The 21,005-nt window shown below is 43.2% G+C and overlaps 1 protein-coding gene across 2 annotated transcripts in view; it reads right to left on the bottom strand.

Annotated features, from left to right (window-relative positions):
- Positions 1 to 21,005, bottom strand: part of PARN (poly(A)-specific ribonuclease) — a 199,006-nt gene that overhangs the window by 154,054 nt on the left and 23,947 nt on the right. For both annotated transcript variants that reach the window (XM_025370878.1, XM_025370879.1), the window contains 6 exons: positions 20,507 to 20,587; positions 16,247 to 16,303; positions 9,716 to 9,793; positions 2,076 to 2,119; positions 531 to 573; positions 130 to 205 (listed from right to left, as the gene is read on the bottom strand). In XM_025370878.1, the coding sequence (XP_025226663.1) occupies positions 130 to 205; positions 531 to 573; positions 2,076 to 2,119; positions 9,716 to 9,793; positions 16,247 to 16,303; positions 20,507 to 20,587 (379 nt within the window). The remainder of the gene's footprint in view (positions 1 to 129; positions 206 to 530; positions 574 to 2,075; positions 2,120 to 9,715; positions 9,794 to 16,246; positions 16,304 to 20,506; positions 20,588 to 21,005) is intronic.

Below are 21,005 nucleotides of genomic sequence, written 5' to 3'. Positions count from 1 at the left end.
AAGTGAATTCAGCCAAAATCTATAAATGAACAATACGGTTTCCAGAGCCATTCTGCTTTTCTTCTACAATATACATCAATAATTATTACCAAGAGTTTGGAGGGTTTCAGGTTTGTTTAATATTCTCACCAACTTTAGGAGGGCTGAAAGGTGTCTCTTTTAAACGCTTTTCCAATTCCGCAAGGGATGTGTTGTTAATGATATCCTGCAAACCAGAAAGCAAAGAATTATGAGATTTCATCATCTAAGTACAATATATTAAAGAGATTCACTAACTCCCCCTAAAGAAAAGGCAGCATCTAGTACTGCCTCATGTTCTTTAAAGAAACACAGAAGTCTTCGTTTTTTTCCAATGTGAAAGAGAAGCAGCTAGTTTAATTTTTATAATATACAAAGTATAACCAAATGAATGAAGATCTTTACAGATGCATTAAATACCTCCAAACCTTCTGCCAGAAGGCAATATTGTTCTGGTATTTATTTCACTCAGTAATATGCAGTCACTTTATAAAGTAGCAAATGAATAATACCTTAAAAGGTTGTGTGCTGGCCATCAATTTAGTATCCAAGAGTCTAAAAAGAATTTTTAACAAGGTAAACAAAATGTGTATCAATGTTTAAAATGTCTTTTACTCACACATGTAAGCTACTTAAAATACTTAATACATAAAATACATACTTAAAACATAAAATATTTAATACATAAAATACTTAAACACAGACAAAGGAATTAAACACATCAGTCATTTTGAACCTAGCACCAGCATCCCTGCTACATTGGAGTAGGTACTCAGTCCCATCATCAGCAACTTCATTGAGCAACTGCAGGAGAGTCCACACTTGGAGTACAAGTTCTAGATTCACCTGGATCCTGAGAAAGCCCGGTGAATTCAAGGGTGAGTCAAATACTCCCATACGGTTTTACGTGGTTCAAATACTGCTGCCGGTCTACCATTCCCAAACTGCTACCATCTACTCCTACTCCTCAGGTTTGTAAACTATAAATTCTTCTGGAGGGCCAAAATCTGCAATAAGTAGTTTCATGCTGTTGTTTTTATTTCTTATTCTATTTCAGAGATCAGAAATACCAAAAGGGGAAGGTGGGGAGAAACCCACACAAAAACTCTATTTCTCTATTTTTTTTTCATATAAATGTGAACAGAGTGGGTAACAAGACAGAAATAAGCCCAGCTGAAAGAGAAACTGCTCGAACACCATGCCTATCCCTCTTCAAACAGGTCCTAAAACACAAACACTTGTTCTGTAAGCTCCACATGGCTGACCTGTGATGTCTGAGACATATGTGACATGTGACCTATCAGAACAAGGGTGCAATACTAACTGTGGAAAACACCAACAGGAAAAGGCACCGACTTGAAGTGGATGAAAAAAAAAAATCTCTAGCCAGACAGACAGTACTTGACTGACTCTTGAACACTCTCAATTGGACACTTCAATAGTTACAAGGTACATCCTACACGCAAGACAGACAAGAGCCATCTCAAGGAGGCTTCACCAGTTCTTCAGAAAGCAAGATGAGGGATAAGAAAAAAGGAGTCTCTGTCTACTTTCACTCTCAGTTCAAACTGTGATTTTTCGATAACAAAACCAATCATAAATTATAAAAAGCAAGCCATCACAACCTTGCAGCTATTAAGTAAGCTCCAGGCTTATATGAACATGATCTAATGGTTTTAACAAATTACTATATACCTATTTGCATTGTGTATGTATGTCACAATGACTTTTTTTTTTTGAGACAGGATTTCACTCTGTCACCCAGGCTGGAGTATAGTGGCACTATTATGGCTCACTGCAGCCTGGACCTCCTGGGTTCAAGCAGTTTACCCACCTCAGCCTCCTGAGTAGCTGGACCACACATATCCCACCACACTCAGCTAATTTTTTATTTTTTGTAGAGATGTGGTTTCACTATGTTGCCCAGGCTGGTTCTGAACTCCTAGGCTCAAGTGATCCTCCCACCTCAGTCTCCCAAAGGGGTGGGATTATAGGTGTGAGCCACTGTGCCCAGCTGACTCTTTTAAATGAAAGACAAATCCTCAAAGAAAGCTTACCTGGGGAAAACACATGTTGTCATCTCTTTAAACTCACTTAAGTCCTAAAGAACAAGAGAAGGACTTGTTACAATTTTCCTAATACACTTGCAGTATTAAAAAACATGTAAACAGCTCAAGTTCCATAGCTGTCTTCTCAAACAAGCTGTTGGAGCCCTTAAGCTAAACTACAAAACCCATTTCTAGTTAACAAGTACTAAAAAAAAAAAAAAAAAAAAAAAACCTTCCCAATTTCCTCACTCATTGGGAACCATATAACCTGATAACTAACTTCTGCATAACCAAAACAACAAATTTAAGCATTTAATAGTTGAAATTGGGAAGGGGTGGGGGGGTTCCAATAAAATGTTAAAAACTACATATTTGAGAGGCCTATAATAAATCCAGAAAACTTCCAGTAATAGCTAACAGGCTGCGATCTACCACACAAATTTATCATAACAGTGAGACAAGCAGAGTCATTAAAATTAAATGGTTTATACAGGAAATGGGCATACTATAAACTAGCTTAGACCTTTCCTGAGATCACCTTTGAAATGTTAGTAAAAATGGCCTTGGAGGGCCGGGCGCGGTGGCTCAAGCCTGTAATCCCAGCACTTTGGGAGGCCGAGACAGGTGGATCACGAGGTCAGGAGATCGAGACTATCCTGGCTAACACGGTGAAACCCCGTCTCTACTAAAAAATACAAAAAAAAAAAACTAGCCGGGCGATGTGGCAGACGCCTGTAGTCCCAGCTACTCGGGAGGCTGAGGCAGGAGAATGGCGTGAACCCGGGAGGCGGAGCTTGCAGTGAGCTGAGATCCGGCCACTGCACTCCAGCCTGGGCGACACAGCGAGACTCCGTCTCAAAAAAAAAAAAAAAAAAAAAAAGGCCTTGGAAACACAGGCCTTTCAATACACATATGATTCCTGTTTCAACTCCAGAAAATTGCTCAAGAGGCACTAATAGCAAGTGCCTAGATTAGACAATTCATTTCTCAAGTTTATTTTGATCAGGAAGTCTAGAGCTGAAATGAGAGTCCTCTAATTTTGAATTAACTCATTTACATACATAATTGCCATGCTAGACTGAGTAGTCATACTCCTGACCCTTTGTCGACACTTCTCTTCAATGTTATTCATGCCTCATAGGAAACTGCTGTTTCCAATTAGCTTTTTTTTTTTTTTTTGAGATGGAGTCTGGCTCTGTCGCCCAGGCTGGAGTGCAGTGGCGCAATCTCGGCTCAATGCAAGCTCCGCCTCCTGGGTTCACGCCATTCTCCTGCCTCAGCCTCCCGAGTAGCTGGGACTACAGGCGCCGCCACCACGCCCGGCTGATTTTTTGTATTTTTAGTAGAGACGGGGTGTCACCGTGTTAGCCAGGATGGTCTTGATCTCCTGACCTCATGATCTGCCCGCCTCGGCCTCCCAAAGTGCTGGGATTACAGGCGTGAGCCACCGCGCCCAGCTCCAATTAGCTTTTCAAGCCTGTAAATACAGACTGTATTTAGCTAGCTTGATATGTTTACCATTGAAAAGCTTCAATGGCTATAGTTAAATTAATGGGCAAAGTATGAACAGGCGGTTTGAATGCAAAGTCAAAAAAATGTAATAATTTGTAATCTCTCAATACCACTAGAAAGCTTTACAAGCAAGGAACAAGGAGAATTACAGCTACCTCCAAGGCCAACATATAGCACAGTTCTAGACCAGCGTCTTCTAAAAGGTCATGCTCAAATATCAAGATGGTTCATAAGAAAACACTCTCCCCTAAAAGGCAACTGCAAAATATGGATTCTTTAGCGTCCTTTTAAATGCAAATTTTGATACCAGTGCATGTAAAAGTTCTACCTTCTTATTGAGTCAGGGTCTCACTATGTTGCCCAGACTAGCCTTGAACTCCCAGACTCAAGCAATTCTCCTATAACAGCCTCTCAAGTAGCAGGTAGGCACCACCACACCCAGCCTTCTAATTTATTAGGCTTTCTAATTTATTCTCATCACTTCTTCTACAGGTAGATGGAAAAAAACAAAACAAAACATTCTCTCTCTGGCAATGCCAGAACATAAAGAAGTTAAGTAACTTACCCAGGTAGCCTTAGTAATAAAGTGAGGGATAAAACTGCGTATCCTAACCCACTTACTACTCTACAACAAATCACTTGCTCTTTCTACCAGAATTTAATTAAAGACCACTTTCGTTCCACTTAACATTCATTAACTGCTTATACGCAATGTGTTATGTTAGGCACTTAGACACAGACAACAAAATGGCTACACCCCTTGTCCAAGGAGCTAACCGCCTAGAAGGGGGTTATGCTGTATAATATAAGACAAAATTTATGTAACATAGAGAGGTACAATGTTCTATGGGAGTTCAGAGAAAGGAAAGATCACCTCTTGGGCAAGGTAGCAGGCAACAAAAACTTCACGGAGGAGACAAAAGCTGCACCGTGGAGAGTTAAGGGAAAGTTGTGAACAACACTGAGAACAACAAAAGAAAATTCAAGTTGGAAGAAATTAAACAAAGCACCTCTTAGGGAACAAATAAGTCAGTCTTGGAAAAAGGAGAGTAACAAACAAGTGATTAGACTCCACAGAAAGGTTGGGCTGGATCACAGAAAAGCCTGATATGCAGGGGTAAAAACACTCAACTGCCTAGAAAACAAAAAGTGTGGGATTAATTTAGGATTTTCAGCAGGTTCAGCGACAGAAACGGAGCCATACATCAGAAGATTACAAAACTGGCAGTCGGGAGATACTTCATTCATTAAATCGATATTTAATGCCTTCTAGTGCCAAGCTCTACTCAGTATTCAAAACACCTAGAAGCACAGAATTAAATACATTTTCTTCTTGCCTTGCTGATAACTTCATTGCTTTAAAGATCAAAAAGGGCTGGGCATGGTGGCTTATTCCTGTAATCCCAGTACTTTGGAAGCCCGAGAGGGTGGATCACTTGAGGCCAGAAGTTTGAGACCAGCCTGGCAAGCATGGTGAAATCCCATCTCTACTAAAAAAAAAAAAACAAAAATACAAAAATTAGCCAGATGTGGTGGCATATACCTTACCCAGCTACTCAGGAGACTGAGACATGAGAATCACTTGAACCTGGGAGAGGGAGGTTGCAGTCAGCCAAAAAATCACACCACTGCACTCCAGCCTGGCGACAGAGTGAGACTCTGTCTCAAAAAATAAATGAACAGGCTGGGCGTGGTGGCTCACACCTGTAATCCCAGAGTTTTGGGAGGCCAAAGCAGGTTGGTGGATCACTTGAAGTCAGGAGTTCAAGACCAGCCTGGCCAACATGGTGAAACTCCGTCTCTACTGAAAATATAAAAATTAGCTGGGCATGGTGGCAGGTGCCTATAATCCCAGCTAGTTAGGAGGCTAAGGCAGGAGAATCGCTTGAATCCGTAGGCAGAGGTTGTGGTGAGCCAAGATCGTGCCACTGCACTCCACCCTGGGTCACAGAGCAAGACTCCGTCTCAAAACTAACTAACTAACTAACTAACTAACTAAATAAATAAATAATAAAGGTTAAACAGTCAAGAGAAGAGCTGCTACTTTGATCTACTTGGCCAATAAGAAGTGGGTGATCTGGCCAGGTGCGGTAGCTCACATCTATCATCTTAGCACTTTGGGAGACTGAGGTGGGCCGACCTCTTGAGCACAGGAGTTCAAGACCAGCATGGGCAAATGGTGAGATTATGTCTCTACAAAACTTACAAAACAGTCAGGCATGGTGGCATGTACCTGTGGTCCCAACTATTCGAGAGGCTGAGGTAGGAGTACCACTTGAGCCCAGGGAGTTGAGGCTACAGTGAGCCATGATCGCGCCACTGCACTCCGGCCTGGGTGACAGAGCAAGACACTCTCCCAGAAAAGAAAAAAAAAAAAAAAATGGCTGGGCATAATGTCTCACGCCTGTAATCGCAGCACTTTGGGAGGCCCAGGCAGGCAGATCACCTAAGGTCAGGAGTTCGAGACCAGTCTGGCCAACATGGCGAAATCCCATCTCTACTACAAATACAAAAATTAGCTGGGCATGGTGGCAGGCGCCTGTTTATTCTAGCTACTCAGGAGGCTAAGGCAGTAGAATCGCTTGAACCTAGGAGATGGAAGTTGCAGTGGGCCGAGACTGCACCACTGCATTCCAGCCTAGGTGACAGAGTAAGATTCCATCTTAAAAAAAAAGGTACGAAAGAGAAGAAAAAAAAAAAGAAAAAAAAACAGAAGTGGGGTGATATAAAATAAACATTAGCTCATTAGACTTACGAAATGCAAATCCAGGCCTAGCGCAGTGGCTCATACCTGTAATCCCAGTACTTTGGGAGGCAGAGGCAGGTAGATCCTGAAGTCAGGAGCTCAAGACCAGCCTGGCCACCATGGTGAAACCCTGTCTCTACTAGAAACATAAAAATTAGCCAGGCATGGTGGCGGGCGCCTGTAATCCCAGCTACTCGGGAGGCTGAGTCAGGAGAATCACTTGAACCCAGGAGGCCGAGATCCCACCACTGCACTCCAGCCTAGGTGACCAAGTGAGACTCCATCTCAAAAAAAAAAAAAAAAAAAAAGTGGGAAAGAGAAAAAAAAAAAACAGAAGTGTGGTGGGTGACATAAAATAAACATTAGCTCATTAGACTTAAGAAATGTCAATCCGGGCCAGGCGCGGTGGCTCACACCTGTAATCCCAGAACTTTGGGAGGCGGAGGCGGGTGGATCACCTGAGATGAGGAGTTCAAGACCAGCCAAGCCAACATGGTGAAACCCTGTCTCTACTAAACATACAAAAATTAGCCTGGCATGGTAGCAGGCATCTGTAATCCCAGCTACTTAGGAGGCTGAGGCAGGAGAGTCACTTAAACCCAGGAAGTGGAGGTTGCAGTGAGCAGAGATCACGCCACTGCACTCCAGCCTGGGCCACAGAGTGAAACTCAGTCTCAAAAAAAAAAAAAAGAAATGCAATTCCACACCTGTCACACTTGTTTTGAGACCTACAACTATGAAGTCTTTGAGTCCTAAAATGTGTTAGAAGGTGATAGAGCTGTCATAAAAAGTGAAGACAACCTAAATTTTCAGAAATACAAAGGGAGCAACTGACCCACTCATGACTGGTCTGTATTGTCCTCTTTTAAAGGAGGGTAATCAAAATGCTGACAGAACAACGGGACCTAAGAAATGTGAAGTAACTGAAGGTTTGCAGATGTATACGTGAGACTGAACTCTCAAGCGGGTGCCTTCCAATCCAGAAGTAACAAAAATTAATCTTTTAGCTGGGCATGGTAGTGCATGCCTGTAGTTCTACCTACTCAGGAGGCTGAGGCAGGAGGACTACTTGAGCCCAACACCTTGAGATCAGCCTGGGCAACAGAGCAAGACCTAGTCTCTATTTTATTAAAAATATATGGGGAAGGCCATGCACGGTGGCTCATGCCTGTAATCCCAGCACTTTGGGAGGCCAAGGCAGGTGGATCGCGAGGCCAGGAGGTCTAGACCATCCTGGCCAACATGGTGAAACCCTGTCTCCACTAAAAATACAAAAAAATTAGCAGGGTATGGTGGTGCACGCCTGTAGTCCCAGCTACTCAGGAGGCTGAGGCAGGAGAATCACTTGAACCTGGGAGGTGGAGGTTGCAGTGAGCAACATCGCACCACTGCACTCCAGCCTAGCGACAGACTGAGACACTGTCTCTAAAAAAAAAAAAAAAAAAAGATCTGGGGGAAAAAAATTATTTAAAAAAAAGAAAAAGATTAGTCCAGTGGCATACTATGGTCCACAGGCCAAATACAGCCCACCAATTATTTTTTAAATAAAGTTGTATTGCAACACGGCTACGCCCATTTGTTTACATATTATATGGCATTTGGGGGCTACAATGGCAGAGCTGAGAATTGTGACAGAAACTATACAGCCTGGAAAGCTGAAAATATTTTACTATGTAGTCCTTCATAGAAAACATTTGCCAACTTTTATTTTAAAGGATGGGCTGAAGGTTGAAGGGGGACAGGAAATACTGCCTGGAATTTGCTAAATTCCAAGGTGAGAAATGAGAACGCTTGCAACAAAAATAAAAAGAATCAGCTGGGCGTAGTGGCTCACGCCTGTAATCCCGGCACTGTGGGAGGCCAAGGTGGGTGGATCACAAGGTCAGGAGATTGAGATCATCATGGCCAACACAGTGAAACCCCGTCACTACTAAAAATACAAAAAAAACAGCTGGGCGTGGTGGCACGCGCCTGTAGTCCCAGCTACTCGGAAGGCTGAGGCAGGAGAATCACTTGAACCCAGGAGACGGACGTTGCAGTGAGCCGAGATCATGCCACTGCACTCCAGTCTGGTGAAAGAGTGAGACTCCATCTCAAAAAAAAAAAAAGAAAAGAAAAGAAAAGAAAAAAAGAAAAGAAACCAGATGTGAGAGAGGGCATGGAGATAAAATTGTCAGGATGTTGGAAGTGACCAGATCTGGGGACAGCTAGAGTCAAAACTGATGCTAAAAACAGGGTTGGTAACTGGGAATCACTTATGGTAATGGGATGAGGAGAAAGAAGTGGTTTGGAGACAATAAGAAAGAAAAGAAGTACAAGTGAAATATCTCATTTGAGCCACGTCAATTCAATACAACACTTAGTCTGGGGGCTATCCAGGTAGGGATTTCTGGAGTCCAGCATGAAATGTATACCTGGAGCTGAAAAGAGACCCCAGCTGGGGATAAAGATGTTGGTGTCTACAGCTGAAGCTGTAAAGTCAGTGAGATCACTAAAAGACAAAAAAAGATGAAGAGGAAATAAGAGAGAGTGGAGCACAGAGTGGCGGGGGACAAGTAACGTGAGGCCACGCATACCGTATGGAGCAGAAGAGGGAGAGCCAGTAGGGGAACCAAAGCAGCTTGTGCTTTGGTCAACCAAGGCAACTTGGCTCAAAGACTGAAAAAAGCACTACTGAGGTCAGCAGAGAATCTAAGGGAAGCAGCCTAGCAGGGACGATCAAGAATTCTGTAGGACTGGACTCACTTCAGCTGCCACCACTTACCTTCAATGGCCATGCTATGTCTAATTTTAGCAGGACCAAACTAGCAGCCCACACCTGTGGCCTGGGAATCCCTGCCCAGCACTAAATGAGCAAACTACTGGCATTAAGACGATGAACCAAATGTTTAATCTTTCTCTGGCAATGGCAGTGACTGAAGATCCCTTAATAAAAAAGCTTGTGGCCAGGCGCAGTGGCTCACGCCTGTAATCCCAGCACTACGGGAGGCCAAGGCAGGCGGATCATGAGGTCAGGGGTTCGAGACCAGCGTGGCCAACATGGTGAAACCCCATCTCTACTAAAAATACAAAAATTCGCTGGACATGGTGACAGGTGCCTGTAATCCCAGCTATTCAGGAGGCTAAGGAAGGAGAATTGCTTGAACTCGAGAGGCGGAGGTTGCAGTGAGCCAAGACTGCGCCACTGCACTCCAGCCTGGGCAACAGAGCAAAAGTACGTCTCAAGGAAAAAAAAAGTGCAACTGAGCACATAAGATTCTGTCTGGGAACATGCTGCATACAAGGAAATGGCACCCAAGTAGAGGACAGTTTCTCAGTTAAAAGCATCATAATATTTTTTCGGATAAAAAGCATCCTGCTAATATTTAACACAGACCAACAGGTCACTTACCGCAGGCAGAGGGCAGTAGAACTGATGAACTGTGTGCATGACGTCCAAGAGCATATTGTGTCCAATAACAAGTTTTCCCTAAAGAAAGTCAAGGTTAGAAAAAAGACTTGTACATTCAAAATTATACTGGGGTTTGAGGATGTATAGTTCAGATTCCAAGAGGACTTTGCTCTAAACTTGCTTTCCACACTAAAAAAAAAGAAAACAAAAACAAAAAAAAAGTACAAATAAGCAAATTTGAGCTGGCTTCATTCCTCCTCCATTTTGGAATGTTAACTCCAGAAGGCAAAGTGAAAGCTCCAAATGACTTTGATGTCACTGATCTTTTTCTTGAATTTTTATTAATTATGCCACCCTCATGCATCAGAAGTAGTAAAATTTTGATTAAAAAGTTTTTTTAAAAGTAAAATCTGGGCTGGGCATGGTGGCTCACGATTGTTATCCCAGCACTTTCGGAGGTCAAGGTGGGTGGATCACCTCAGGTCAGCAGTTCAAGACCAGCCCGGCCAACACGGCGAAATCCCATCTCTACTAAAAATAGAAAAATTAGCCAGGTGTGGTGGTGCATGCCTGTAATCCCAGCTACCCAGGAGGCTGAGGCAGGAGAATCGCTGGAACCCAGGAGGCAGAGCTGCAGTGAGCCAAGATTGTGCCACTGCACTCCAGCCTAGGTGACAGAATGAGACTCTGTCTAAAAAAAAAAAAAACAGTAAAATCTGAAAGCATTGACTCCCTTAAACTGTCAAATAATTTGGGAACAAAACTAAACACAAATTTTAGGGCTGCATCCTTTAAAACAACCCATTTATTTTAAAAGATACATTCATACCAAGGCTAAAAGGTAAAAAAAACTAATTTCTAACTATATTAAACAGAATTGCATTTCCTATATCATTATGTCAAAATTCATGGGGTATGTTCTTAAATACGTATCCATTAAAAGTCACTGCCTTTCAGCCAACTGAAATACAATATATGTGCTGGCAGCCCTTTTCGTGCAATGGACAGTGTGTCTGTCTTATGCTATATGTGCAACAAATTAGTCCACTTTGACAAAAATTAAACTTCCAAAATGCAACATCAACTTAGATTTAGCCAGCCAGTTGACACCATTTTTAACATAAAACATCAGGGGCCAGGCGTGGTGGCTCACGCCTGTAATCCCAGCACTTTGGGAGGCCAAGGCAGGCAGATCACCTGAGGTCAGGAGTTCGGGAACAGCCTGCCCAACATGGCGAAACCCTGTCTCTAGTAAAAACACAAAAAATTACCTGGGTGTGGTGGCAGATGCCTGTAATCCCAGCTACTCGGGAGGCTGAGGCAAGAGAATGGCTTGAACCCAGAAGGCAGAGGTTGCAGTGAGCTGAGATCGTACCACTGCACTCCAGCCTGGGTGACAGAGCCAGACTCCATCTCAAAAAAAAAAAAAAAAAATCAGGTTACCACGATGGAGCTTTTTACTATGTCCCAAAGGACCTTCAGTGTAACACTGCTTGACTCATGGGACTACACATTATCTGAAATAATCCTACACAAAATCTCCCAAATCTAACAGAGAAGCTGTCCTTTTGGCTCAGTATTGTTGTACATTCTGAATACCTATGCTAAGCTAAAATAATGAGCACTGATTGAAACCACAGAAAAGATGTGTAGGCAACCCCAAATGGAATGCAAACACTAAGAAATGAACCAAACTGTATTATAAACGACTACCATAATCACACTGAAGGTTAAGAAGAAACAAACTAACTTGGAAAAGAGCATCTTGACTAGATAATATAAAGCTAAAAACAAAAGGAATTGCACATAAATCATAAGTGTTATAATCTCATCAATAAATGTACTTCTCGCGAGGTATGGGTTAGTAGCTCTGAAGCTATTTTATGTGTATACCAGGTTTAAACAAATAAACATAAGTGAAGTAAAAGGAACTGGATTTCTCACTGTTGAGAAAGAAGGCACAAATAAGAAAAGAGAGGAAGCTAAAAATAAGTCATGTGGTATTGTACTAGAATCTGAGGTATCGGTAAAAAGGCGTGGATACACCCATGTGCACGCGCACACACACACACATTTATTTAGAGATAGGGTCTCACTGTTGCCCAGGCTGTAGTGCAATGGCACCATCATGGCTCACTGCAGCCTCAAACTCCCATGCTCAAGCAATCCTCCCACCTCAGCCTCCCCTATAGCTGGAACCACAGGCATGTGCCACCACTCTTGGCTAATTTTTTAATTTTTTTTTTTTTTGGAAATGCAGTCTTGCTCTGTTGCCCAGGTTGGAGTGCGGTGGCACAATCTCAGCTCACTACAACCTCCACCTTCCAGGTTCAAGAGATTCTCCTGCCTCAGCCTCCTGAGTAGCTGATACTACAGGTGGCACCACCACACCGGCTAATTTTTGTATTTTTAGTAGAGACGGGGTTTCACCATGTTGGCCAGGCTGGTCTCAAACTCCTGACCTCACGTGATCTGCCCGCCTTGGCCTCTCAAAGTGCTGGGATTACAGGCGTCAGACACACACCCAGTCAATTTTTACAGTTTTTGTAGAGACGGGGTCTCCCATGTTGCCCAGGCTGGTCTTGAACTACTGGCCTCAAGCAGTCCTCCTGCCTTGACCTCCCTAAGTGTGGGATTACAGGGTTGAGCCACCATGCCCAGCTACATACACATTTATATAGCTCCACACACACATACATACACAGAGAGAGACAGAAATATAGCTGTGTGTGTACATGCCTAGGTCTACATACATATGCTTCTTAGCTCTGTCCAGTGAGAGGGCTTAGAAGCAATAATATCACAGCAGTAACCTAGGGCCAGATCTTGGTTTCTAAATTTCATTCCCCATTAAAAGGGACCACAGCTCCATGGAGAAGTCATTCATTCCACAACTGAGCCAGAGAAACTACAAGAATACCAGAAAGCAAAGAAATGCTCAGAAAAGGACAGGGTGCTTGTTCAAAGGACACAGGAGCCAAGTCAAAGAAGCTCCAATGGTCAAAGGTGGTACAATTTAAGCAACAAAGTAAACAGTAAAAACACTAGATAATAATCTGTAGAGTAAAAAAAATCCCTGAGCTCATACTCATATACATAAAAACAATTAAATAAACGGGAAAGGGCTGGGTGTGGTGGCTCATGCCTATAACCCAAACACTTTGGGAGGGTGAGGTGGGGGAGGCTGCTTGAGCCTAAGAGTTCAAGACCAGTCTGGACAACATGGGAAGACCTCCTCTCCACAAAAAATATATATAAAAAATTAGCCGCATGTGGTAGCGCATGCCTTTAGTCCCAGCTAGTCGGGGGGCCAAGGAGGATCACTTGAGCCCAGGAGGTGGAGGCTGCAGTGAGCCAGTGTACTCCCAGTGTACTCCCAGCTTGGGGAACAGAGAAAGACTGTGTCTCAAAATTAAGTAAGTACATAAATAAACAGGGCAAAAAGACATTTTTTCTTTTCCTCCCATTTTTTTTGGAGACAGGGTCTCAACTTTGTCGCCAGGCTGGAGTGCAATGGAATCTCAGGTTACTGCAACCTCCGCCTCCCAGGTTCAACCGATTCTCCTGCCTCAGCCTCCCAAGTAGCTGGGATTACAGGTGTGTGCCACCAAGCTCAGTTAATTTTTGTATTTTTAGTAGAGATGGGATTTCACCATGTTGGTTAGGCTGGTGTCGAACTCCTGACCTCCAGTGATCCGCCCGCTTCAGCCTCCCAAAGTACTGGGATTACAGGTTTGAGCCACCATGCCCAGCCCATTTTTTTCTTTATAGAAGAATTCCAAGAACAAATGTAGAAAGGACAAAGGAAATAGAAACTTGCCATCAGAATACCACAGTAATAACTACTGCAGGAAAGATATGCTGATAGACGATAATATTAGTAGGCAAAGTTTGGGGGAAAACAGGATTTTCATGGTCTCAAGGTATCTCCCCTAAGATATTTATAAACTATAAAGTCAATTAAACTATATAGTTAATTTAACTATAATTTAATGATATAGTTAATTTATTAACTATAAAGTTAATTTCACAGAACACAAATCCAGCCGACACCACCTTAACCAAGCGATCAAGATCAACATCATGGGCAGGGCGCGGTGGCTCACGCCTGTAATCCCACCACTTTGTGAGGCCGAGGCAGGTGGATCACAAGGTCAGAAGACCGAGACCATCCTGGCTAACATGGTGAAACCCCATCTCTACTAAAAATACCAAAAAATTAGCCAGGTGTGGTGGTGGGCGCCCGTAGTCCCAGCTACTCAGGAGGCTGAGAAAGAAGAATGGCGTGAACCCAGGAGGCGGAGCTTGCAGTACACCAAGATCGCGTCACTGCACTCCAGCCTGGGCGACAAAGCAACACTCCCTCTCAAAAAAAAAAAAAAAAACAACAACATCATGAACCATCATTTCTGTGGTATTCTTGCCAAACCATATATCCTCAGATCAGTCATTAGAAAATGTGAGACAAATTCCAACTGGGGGACTTCTGACAAAACAGCAATCAATATCATTCAAAAGTATCCAAGTCATAGGGCCGGGCACGGTGGCTCACGCCTGTAAACCCAGTACCTTGGGAGGCTGAGGCAGGCAGATCACTTGAGGTCAGGAGCTCAAGACCAACCTGGCCAACATGGTGAAAGACCAGAAATTAGCCAGGCGTGGTAGCAGGCACCCGTCATCCCAGCTACTTGGGAGGCTGAGGCAGGAGAATTGCTTGAACCTGGTAGGCAGAGGTTGTGGTGAGCCAGGATCGCGCCACTGCACTCCAGCAGGGTAACAGAGTGAGGCTCCAGCTCAAAAAATATACATATTTAAGGTATGGGATTTATGCATCTTATTTTAGTCAACTTTCATTGAAGACTCAAAAATTTTAAATGTCCAGATTGCTAATAAACAGGGCTTTTTTGTAGTATGCTTTGGGATGTTGACTACCAAAGGTCAGCAACATGTTATGAATATTCTGTAGAAGAAAGATGATGTCAGAGAAAAGAAAACAGGTACAGCAAGCTAAGGTATCTGAATGTGTGTAAGGCAAACAAATGTCCAATCTCGGAAAAGCTGACTAAATTATCATGATGGCTACAGAAGAGCTCAAAACCAACTGATGTTCCGTATCTCTGAATTTTAGGGCCCGCCTCAATCAAAACCATCACTTATCTGAAGTCTGCTAGCAAGGAGTGCACAACATGAGCAAATGGAACCAGAAACTCAATTCTGCTTTTCTGGATACCTATAATCTCAGCCACTGCTGAACAGGCTCACAGCTTTGTTTCTATCTGGATCTATCCAACTTTCTATTAGACTTTAATCGCCCCACTTACTTGAGCGAGAGAAGTCCTCATGAGCCAACCCTCTTCTTTTACAAGGCTCTGTAAACCTCTGTTTATTCCGGAATGAAGACAGTGGGGGGCCTCCCCTACAGTGCCCCTGTGTTTACAAGCCTGCAGCCAGCAGTGAGACAGCATGAAACTTTGAGAGGGTTTCCATGGCCTTAAAGCTTCCCTGATGCAAAGTTCAGCATCTAAGGTACAAGATGATTCCTTCTCCAAGGGCTATGCTCAAAGAAGAGAATGTCCTAGACTACAGGCAATTCAGCATCCAAGCAAGTTGTCTGTCTAGAACAACCAGCAGCATGACCCAGTTTACCTGCACAAGATGTGGATGCCTGTTTTCTCTTTTTTTTTTTTTTTTTGAGACAGGATCTTAGTCTGTCACCTAGGCTGGGGTGCAATGGCATGATTACAGCTGACTGCAGCCTTGACTTCCCGAGCTCCAGTGATCCTCCCACCTCAGCCTCCCAAGTAGCTGGAACCACAGGCATGTACCACCACACCAAGCTAATTTTTGTATTTTTAGTAGAGATGGGGTTTCCTCACGTTTCCCAGGCTGGTCTCAAACTCCTGAGCTCAAGCAATCCACCCGCATCGGCCTCCCAAAGTGCTGGGATTACAGACATGAGCCACTATGCCCGGCCACCTGTTTTCAGAAAGGCCTCACAAAGCAAGGAAAAACACCCATCATATCTATCATAGAGTCCCCTAGAACATTTACACAAATGGCCAATATCTTTTTAAAACGTATCAAATATTATTAAGAATAAGATTCAATTACATTTATGCAGCATAAACAAAGACATCATTATTTTTACCCTCTAGATTCTTCTACTTAGGGAACAAAACACCTTCAGTCAAATATCTATTGTTTCTCCCCTTATTCCTTACTTTCTTATTCGACTTCTTACTGGTTTTGAGAATAACTTGGTTTCCATGTAGTCATATAAGGACAACATAGTGTAACACTCTTATGCATTTTTCAAGCAAGGCTCTCTGAAAATTGATTTGAATATAATTTAGCAATGATGTGTCACCAAGTGCATTATAACAATAGTCTATCTTGATGAAGTTCTAACTTCTTCCTTCATACCAGATAAACATTCTAAATGAGATGAAATGATTAATCTGCAACAGTAATTAGATACTTCACCTGAAATAGTATGTTCTGCAATCTTGCTAAAAAGTCTGGCTCACTTACCGAATTAGCAATGGCATGAATGACTCTAGAAAACCCCACAGCATCATTCAGCTCCTCCTAATTAAAAAAATATATACAAGTATTACTGATGTATAAATATTCCTTATGTGAATGAATTAAAAACCTACCCGAAAAAAAGACACTGAAATTTTGTATCAAGTTAGATAGCTTTAGTTTCCTGTGCTTTGTGCCTATCTTTCCAAACATCTGCATCTAAAATGATCTACGCACATACTTTTCCTCTATTTTAGAAAGTAGAATGAACAAATGGAAAATTATTCATTAGTTACTAAAATAACAATGCTTAGGATTTACCCATCACTTCACTGAATTCTTTAACATTTTCAAGTCTTTCAAGGTATCTTAAAAACACTAACTTAAAAAGTCGCCACCTGCAGGCTAAACTCAGTAACACATTCAATTCTGAGGAAACCCATCTGGCAGTTAACTGATCAAATCAAGCATTTTCGTAATTCCTGATTTTTTTCCTTGAAAAATACATTTTTACAAAATTCTCCCACCCACCTTCTTCTCTTCTATATTCTTTCCAGCAGTGTTGAAACTGGCTCAGTGTCTCTCCTATCTTGAAAACGCTCCCCTCCTCTAAGCTTTCTCAGACTACCGCCCCTTCTACTTATCTCATCAAAGCTAACTTGAAGGACTTCTCCAGTTTAATTCCCAGGTGTTCCCAGTCCTCTGGCTTCATGCTCACTGAAATTGCTCACCTCCTTAAAACTAACCCCAACACTGGCCAGACGCGGTGGCTCACAGCACTTTGGGAGGCAGAGGCAGATGGATCACTTGGGGTCCGGAGTTCGAGACCAGCCTGACCAAGATGGTGAAACCCCATCTCTACTAAAAATAAAAAATAAGCCAGACGTGGTCGTGCATGCCTGTAATCCCAGCTATGCCACAGGCTGAGGCAGGAGAATCGCTTGAACCCGGGAGACGGAGGTTGCATGCAGTAAGCCAAGATCGTGCTATTGCACTCCAGCCTGGGCAACAAGAGCAAAATTCCATCTCAAAAAAAAAAACCCAAAAAAAAAAAAAAAAAAAACCAACAACAAAAAACTAACCCCAAGACTAACAAGTATTTGCAAGGATGTAGAGAAACTGGAACCTGTGTGCTGTTGATGAAAATGCTAAACAGTACAGCAGCTAAGAAAACAGTATGGAGGTTTATCCCAAAAAGAATTCCCATATCACCCAGCAATTCCATTCTGGGTATATACCCCAAAGAATTGAAAGCAGGGACTCAAATAGGTATTTGCACACCTGAGTTCACAAAAGCATTATTCACAATAGTCAAAAGCAACCCAAGATTCCATAAACAAATGGATAAACAAAATGTAGTCTAGCCATACAATGGAATATTATTCAGCCTTAAAAAAGAAGGAAATTCTGACACATGCTATAACATGGGGAACCTTGAGGATGCTAAGCTAAGAGAAATAAGCCAGTCACAGGAGGACAAATACTGTACTTACATGAGGTCCTCAGAGTGATCAAATTCATATGACAAAAAGTAGAATAGTGGTTGCCGAGGGGGGCGGGTGTCTGGGGTGGGAAATGGTGAGTTGCTTGATTAGTACAGAGTTTCGGTTTTGCAAGATAAAGAGAATTCTGGAGATGGATGGTGGTGATGATTGCACAGCCATGTTAAAGTACTTGATGTCAGTGAACTGTACATTTAAGAGTTAACATAATACATTTTGTTATGTGTATCTTACCACAATTAAAAATTGGTTTTTTTGGGCCAGGTATGGTGGCTCACGCCTGTAATCCCAGCACTTTGGGAGGCTGAGGAAAGCAGACCACCTGAGGTCAAGAGTTAAAGACCTGCCTGGCCAACATGGCGAAACCCCATCTCTACTAAAAATACAAAAGCCAGGAGCGGTGGCGGGCACTTATAATCCCAGCTACTCTGGAAGCTGAGGCAGGAGAATCGCTTGAACTCAGGAGACGGAGGTTGCAGTGAGCCAAGATCATGTCACTGCAAGCGAGACTCCGTTTCAAACAAACAAACAAAAATTGCTTTTTTGGTTCTGTTTTTTGTTTTTGAGACAGAGTCTCACTTTGTCGCCCAGGCTGGAGTGCAGTGGCATGATCTCGGCTCACAGCAACCTCCACCTCCCAGGTTCAAGCAATTCTCCTGCCTCAGCCTCCTGAGTAGCTGGGAATGCAGGTGCATGCCCCCGCGCCCGGCTAATTTTTTTATTCTTTTAGTAGAGATAAGGAAAAACTGTTTTAATTATAGTTTAAAAAACTACTGCCAGGGCTGAATCCAGCCATGTCTCAATCCTAACCCCTACATGGGAGCTGACACCGCTTCCCTTGGCTGTGTACCACAATAATCTCCTGGTACATTTTGTCAACTTCTGCCTATCATTTAAATGCTGTTCATCCTCAGGATTCAGTCCCAGATCCTCTTTTCATTCTTCATGTACTCCGCAGTTGCTCTGATCCAGTCCCAGTCTTTCTGCCAATGACAATCATGCCTAGCCCTCACCTCTCTTCTGTGCTCTACACTGACAAACCTGCTGAGAGGATATCCACCCTTGCATGTTCTGAAAACACCCAAAATCTCATCAGGTCAAAACCAGAATGGAACATCTTTTTCCACTCTGGGGGAACGTCTTTTTCCACTCTAGGGGACGCCATGGTGCCCTGGTGGCCTCGCATGTATCAAAACAGGTCATGCAGGTAAAGGCTAATCTGCGTCTTGGCTACAGACTCATCTGCATCTTGGCAGAACACATCAGGAGGGAAGAGTGGGAGGCACAGGCTTCTAAGGAGCAGCTATGAGGCCAGCTCCCACCCCCTTGCCTGTCGCTCCTGGGAGGCTGTCATGAAACAGTTCCTCATCGCCCCCTGGATTCTGAGGACGTGTGAGGCTCTCTGCCTCGTCTTCTCAGAAGAGAGCTGCAGAATACCAAAGCCCTGAGCTGTGGCCTAGAACTGGTTCCTCAGTGAAGTCACATCACACAACACACACTGCAATCATCTCGCACCTTTTCTTTTTTTTTAAAGACAAGGTCTCACTCTGTCACCCAAGCTGGAGTACAGCAGCATAAACTTAACTCACTGCAACTGCAACCTCCACCTCCTGGGTTCAAGCAATTCTCCAGCATCAGCCTCCCAAGTAGCTAGGACCACAGGTGCATATCACCACACCTGGATGATTTTTGTATTTTTGTAGAGATGGGGTTTCACTATGTTGGTCAGACTGGTCTCGAACTACTGAGCTCAAAGTGATCCTCCCGCCTCAGCCTCCCAAAGTAGTGCTGAGATTATAGGCATGAGCCACCGTACCTGGCTTCTAACTGGCACCTTTTGTTTCTGCGTTTTCCTTTTTAGTATGGGGGACAGGGACCACAGGCAGCACCTTTTGCTCATCTGTCTCTGTACAGGTAATATGCTGTCTCCCAAAGTGGGTCGTTGTATCTTTACTGGTTGAGTCAATCAGGAGTGACCCCGCCTAATGTACGTATGAGCATGACATTCATCCACATGCAAACCTACTCCTCTCTCCTCCACCTTTCCCCCGACCAATGTCACTCCAGCCAACTCCTCCAAGTGAACAGAACACAATCTACCCCATTGTGCAAATGTCTGGCATAAGCATTTTCCTCCTTCCCCCTTCCTCCTCCACCACCCACATCCAGTCATAAATTCCATGGATTCTACCTTCCAAATATCTCCAGATCCCATCTACACTGCTACTTACTATCCTACGCCACGTCACCAACATCTCCTAGCTAGGTTACTCCACAGCTTAACTGGTCTCCTGCCTCCAGTCTTACTCACTCAAAACCATTCTTCACATAGCAAGCAGGATGATGTTCCAATGGCACAACCTAAGCATGTCATCCTCATCTGTCAGATCATGTGCTCTGAACTTGGTTTAAGGAAAACTAGTAACTATACATGAAGTTAGACGTGGCAGTATTAAAGGGCAGTGACACACAAGCTAAATGAGAATCAAGAATACTTTCTTCAGGACTGGTTTAAGTAGACACTGGTCAACAGTGACGTCAGACTCACTTTGCTGGCTATGTCTCATGCTTAAACCTAACTTCCCCTTATTCTAGTCCAGGTTTTTCTGCCAATTCAATTGTTCTATAAAAGAAAATTATTCATTAAATTGAATCCAACATATGATCTGAACTAGACAGGAATAAATCAATATTTATGTTGCCATTTCTCACCCCCCAAGAACTAACATAGCCCAATTCCCAAGAACTAACATAGCCCAATTACCTGTTCTTTGGCATGTTTCTGCTGCTCTCTTCTTTTGCGTTCTTCTTCATCTACTTTGCTGATAACTATGTATCGCTCTTTCTAAAAGACATAAAGCAGATACATAATTTTCTTTTCCTTTTTTTTTTTTTTTTGGCGACAGTTTCGCTCTTGTTGCTCAGGCTGGAGTGCAATGGCACGATCTCAGCTCACTGCAACCTCCACCTCCTGGGTTCAAGCGATTCTCCTACCTCAGCCTCCCGAGTAGCTGGGATTACAGGTATGTGCCACCACACCCAGCTAATTTTTGTATTTTTAGTACAGACAGAGTTTCTCCATGGTGGTCAGGCTGGTCTCAAACTCTCGACCTCAGGTGATCCACCCGCCTTAGCCTCCCAAAGTGCTGGGATTACAGGTGTGAGTCATGCGCCCGGCCACAGATACACAATTTTCTAGAGGCAACTTAATCCAAAAAATTCAGATTTCTGCTGCCATTAGAATTTTTTTTTTTTTTTTGAGA

This window comes from Theropithecus gelada, chromosome 20 (genome assembly GCF_003255815.1).
Source record: "Theropithecus gelada isolate Dixy chromosome 20, Tgel_1.0, whole genome shotgun sequence".
Lineage (NCBI taxonomy): Eukaryota > Metazoa > Chordata > Mammalia > Primates > Cercopithecidae > Theropithecus > Theropithecus gelada.
Note: the sequence above shows the minus strand (reverse complement) of the source record. Positions and strands in the feature narration are given on the sequence as shown.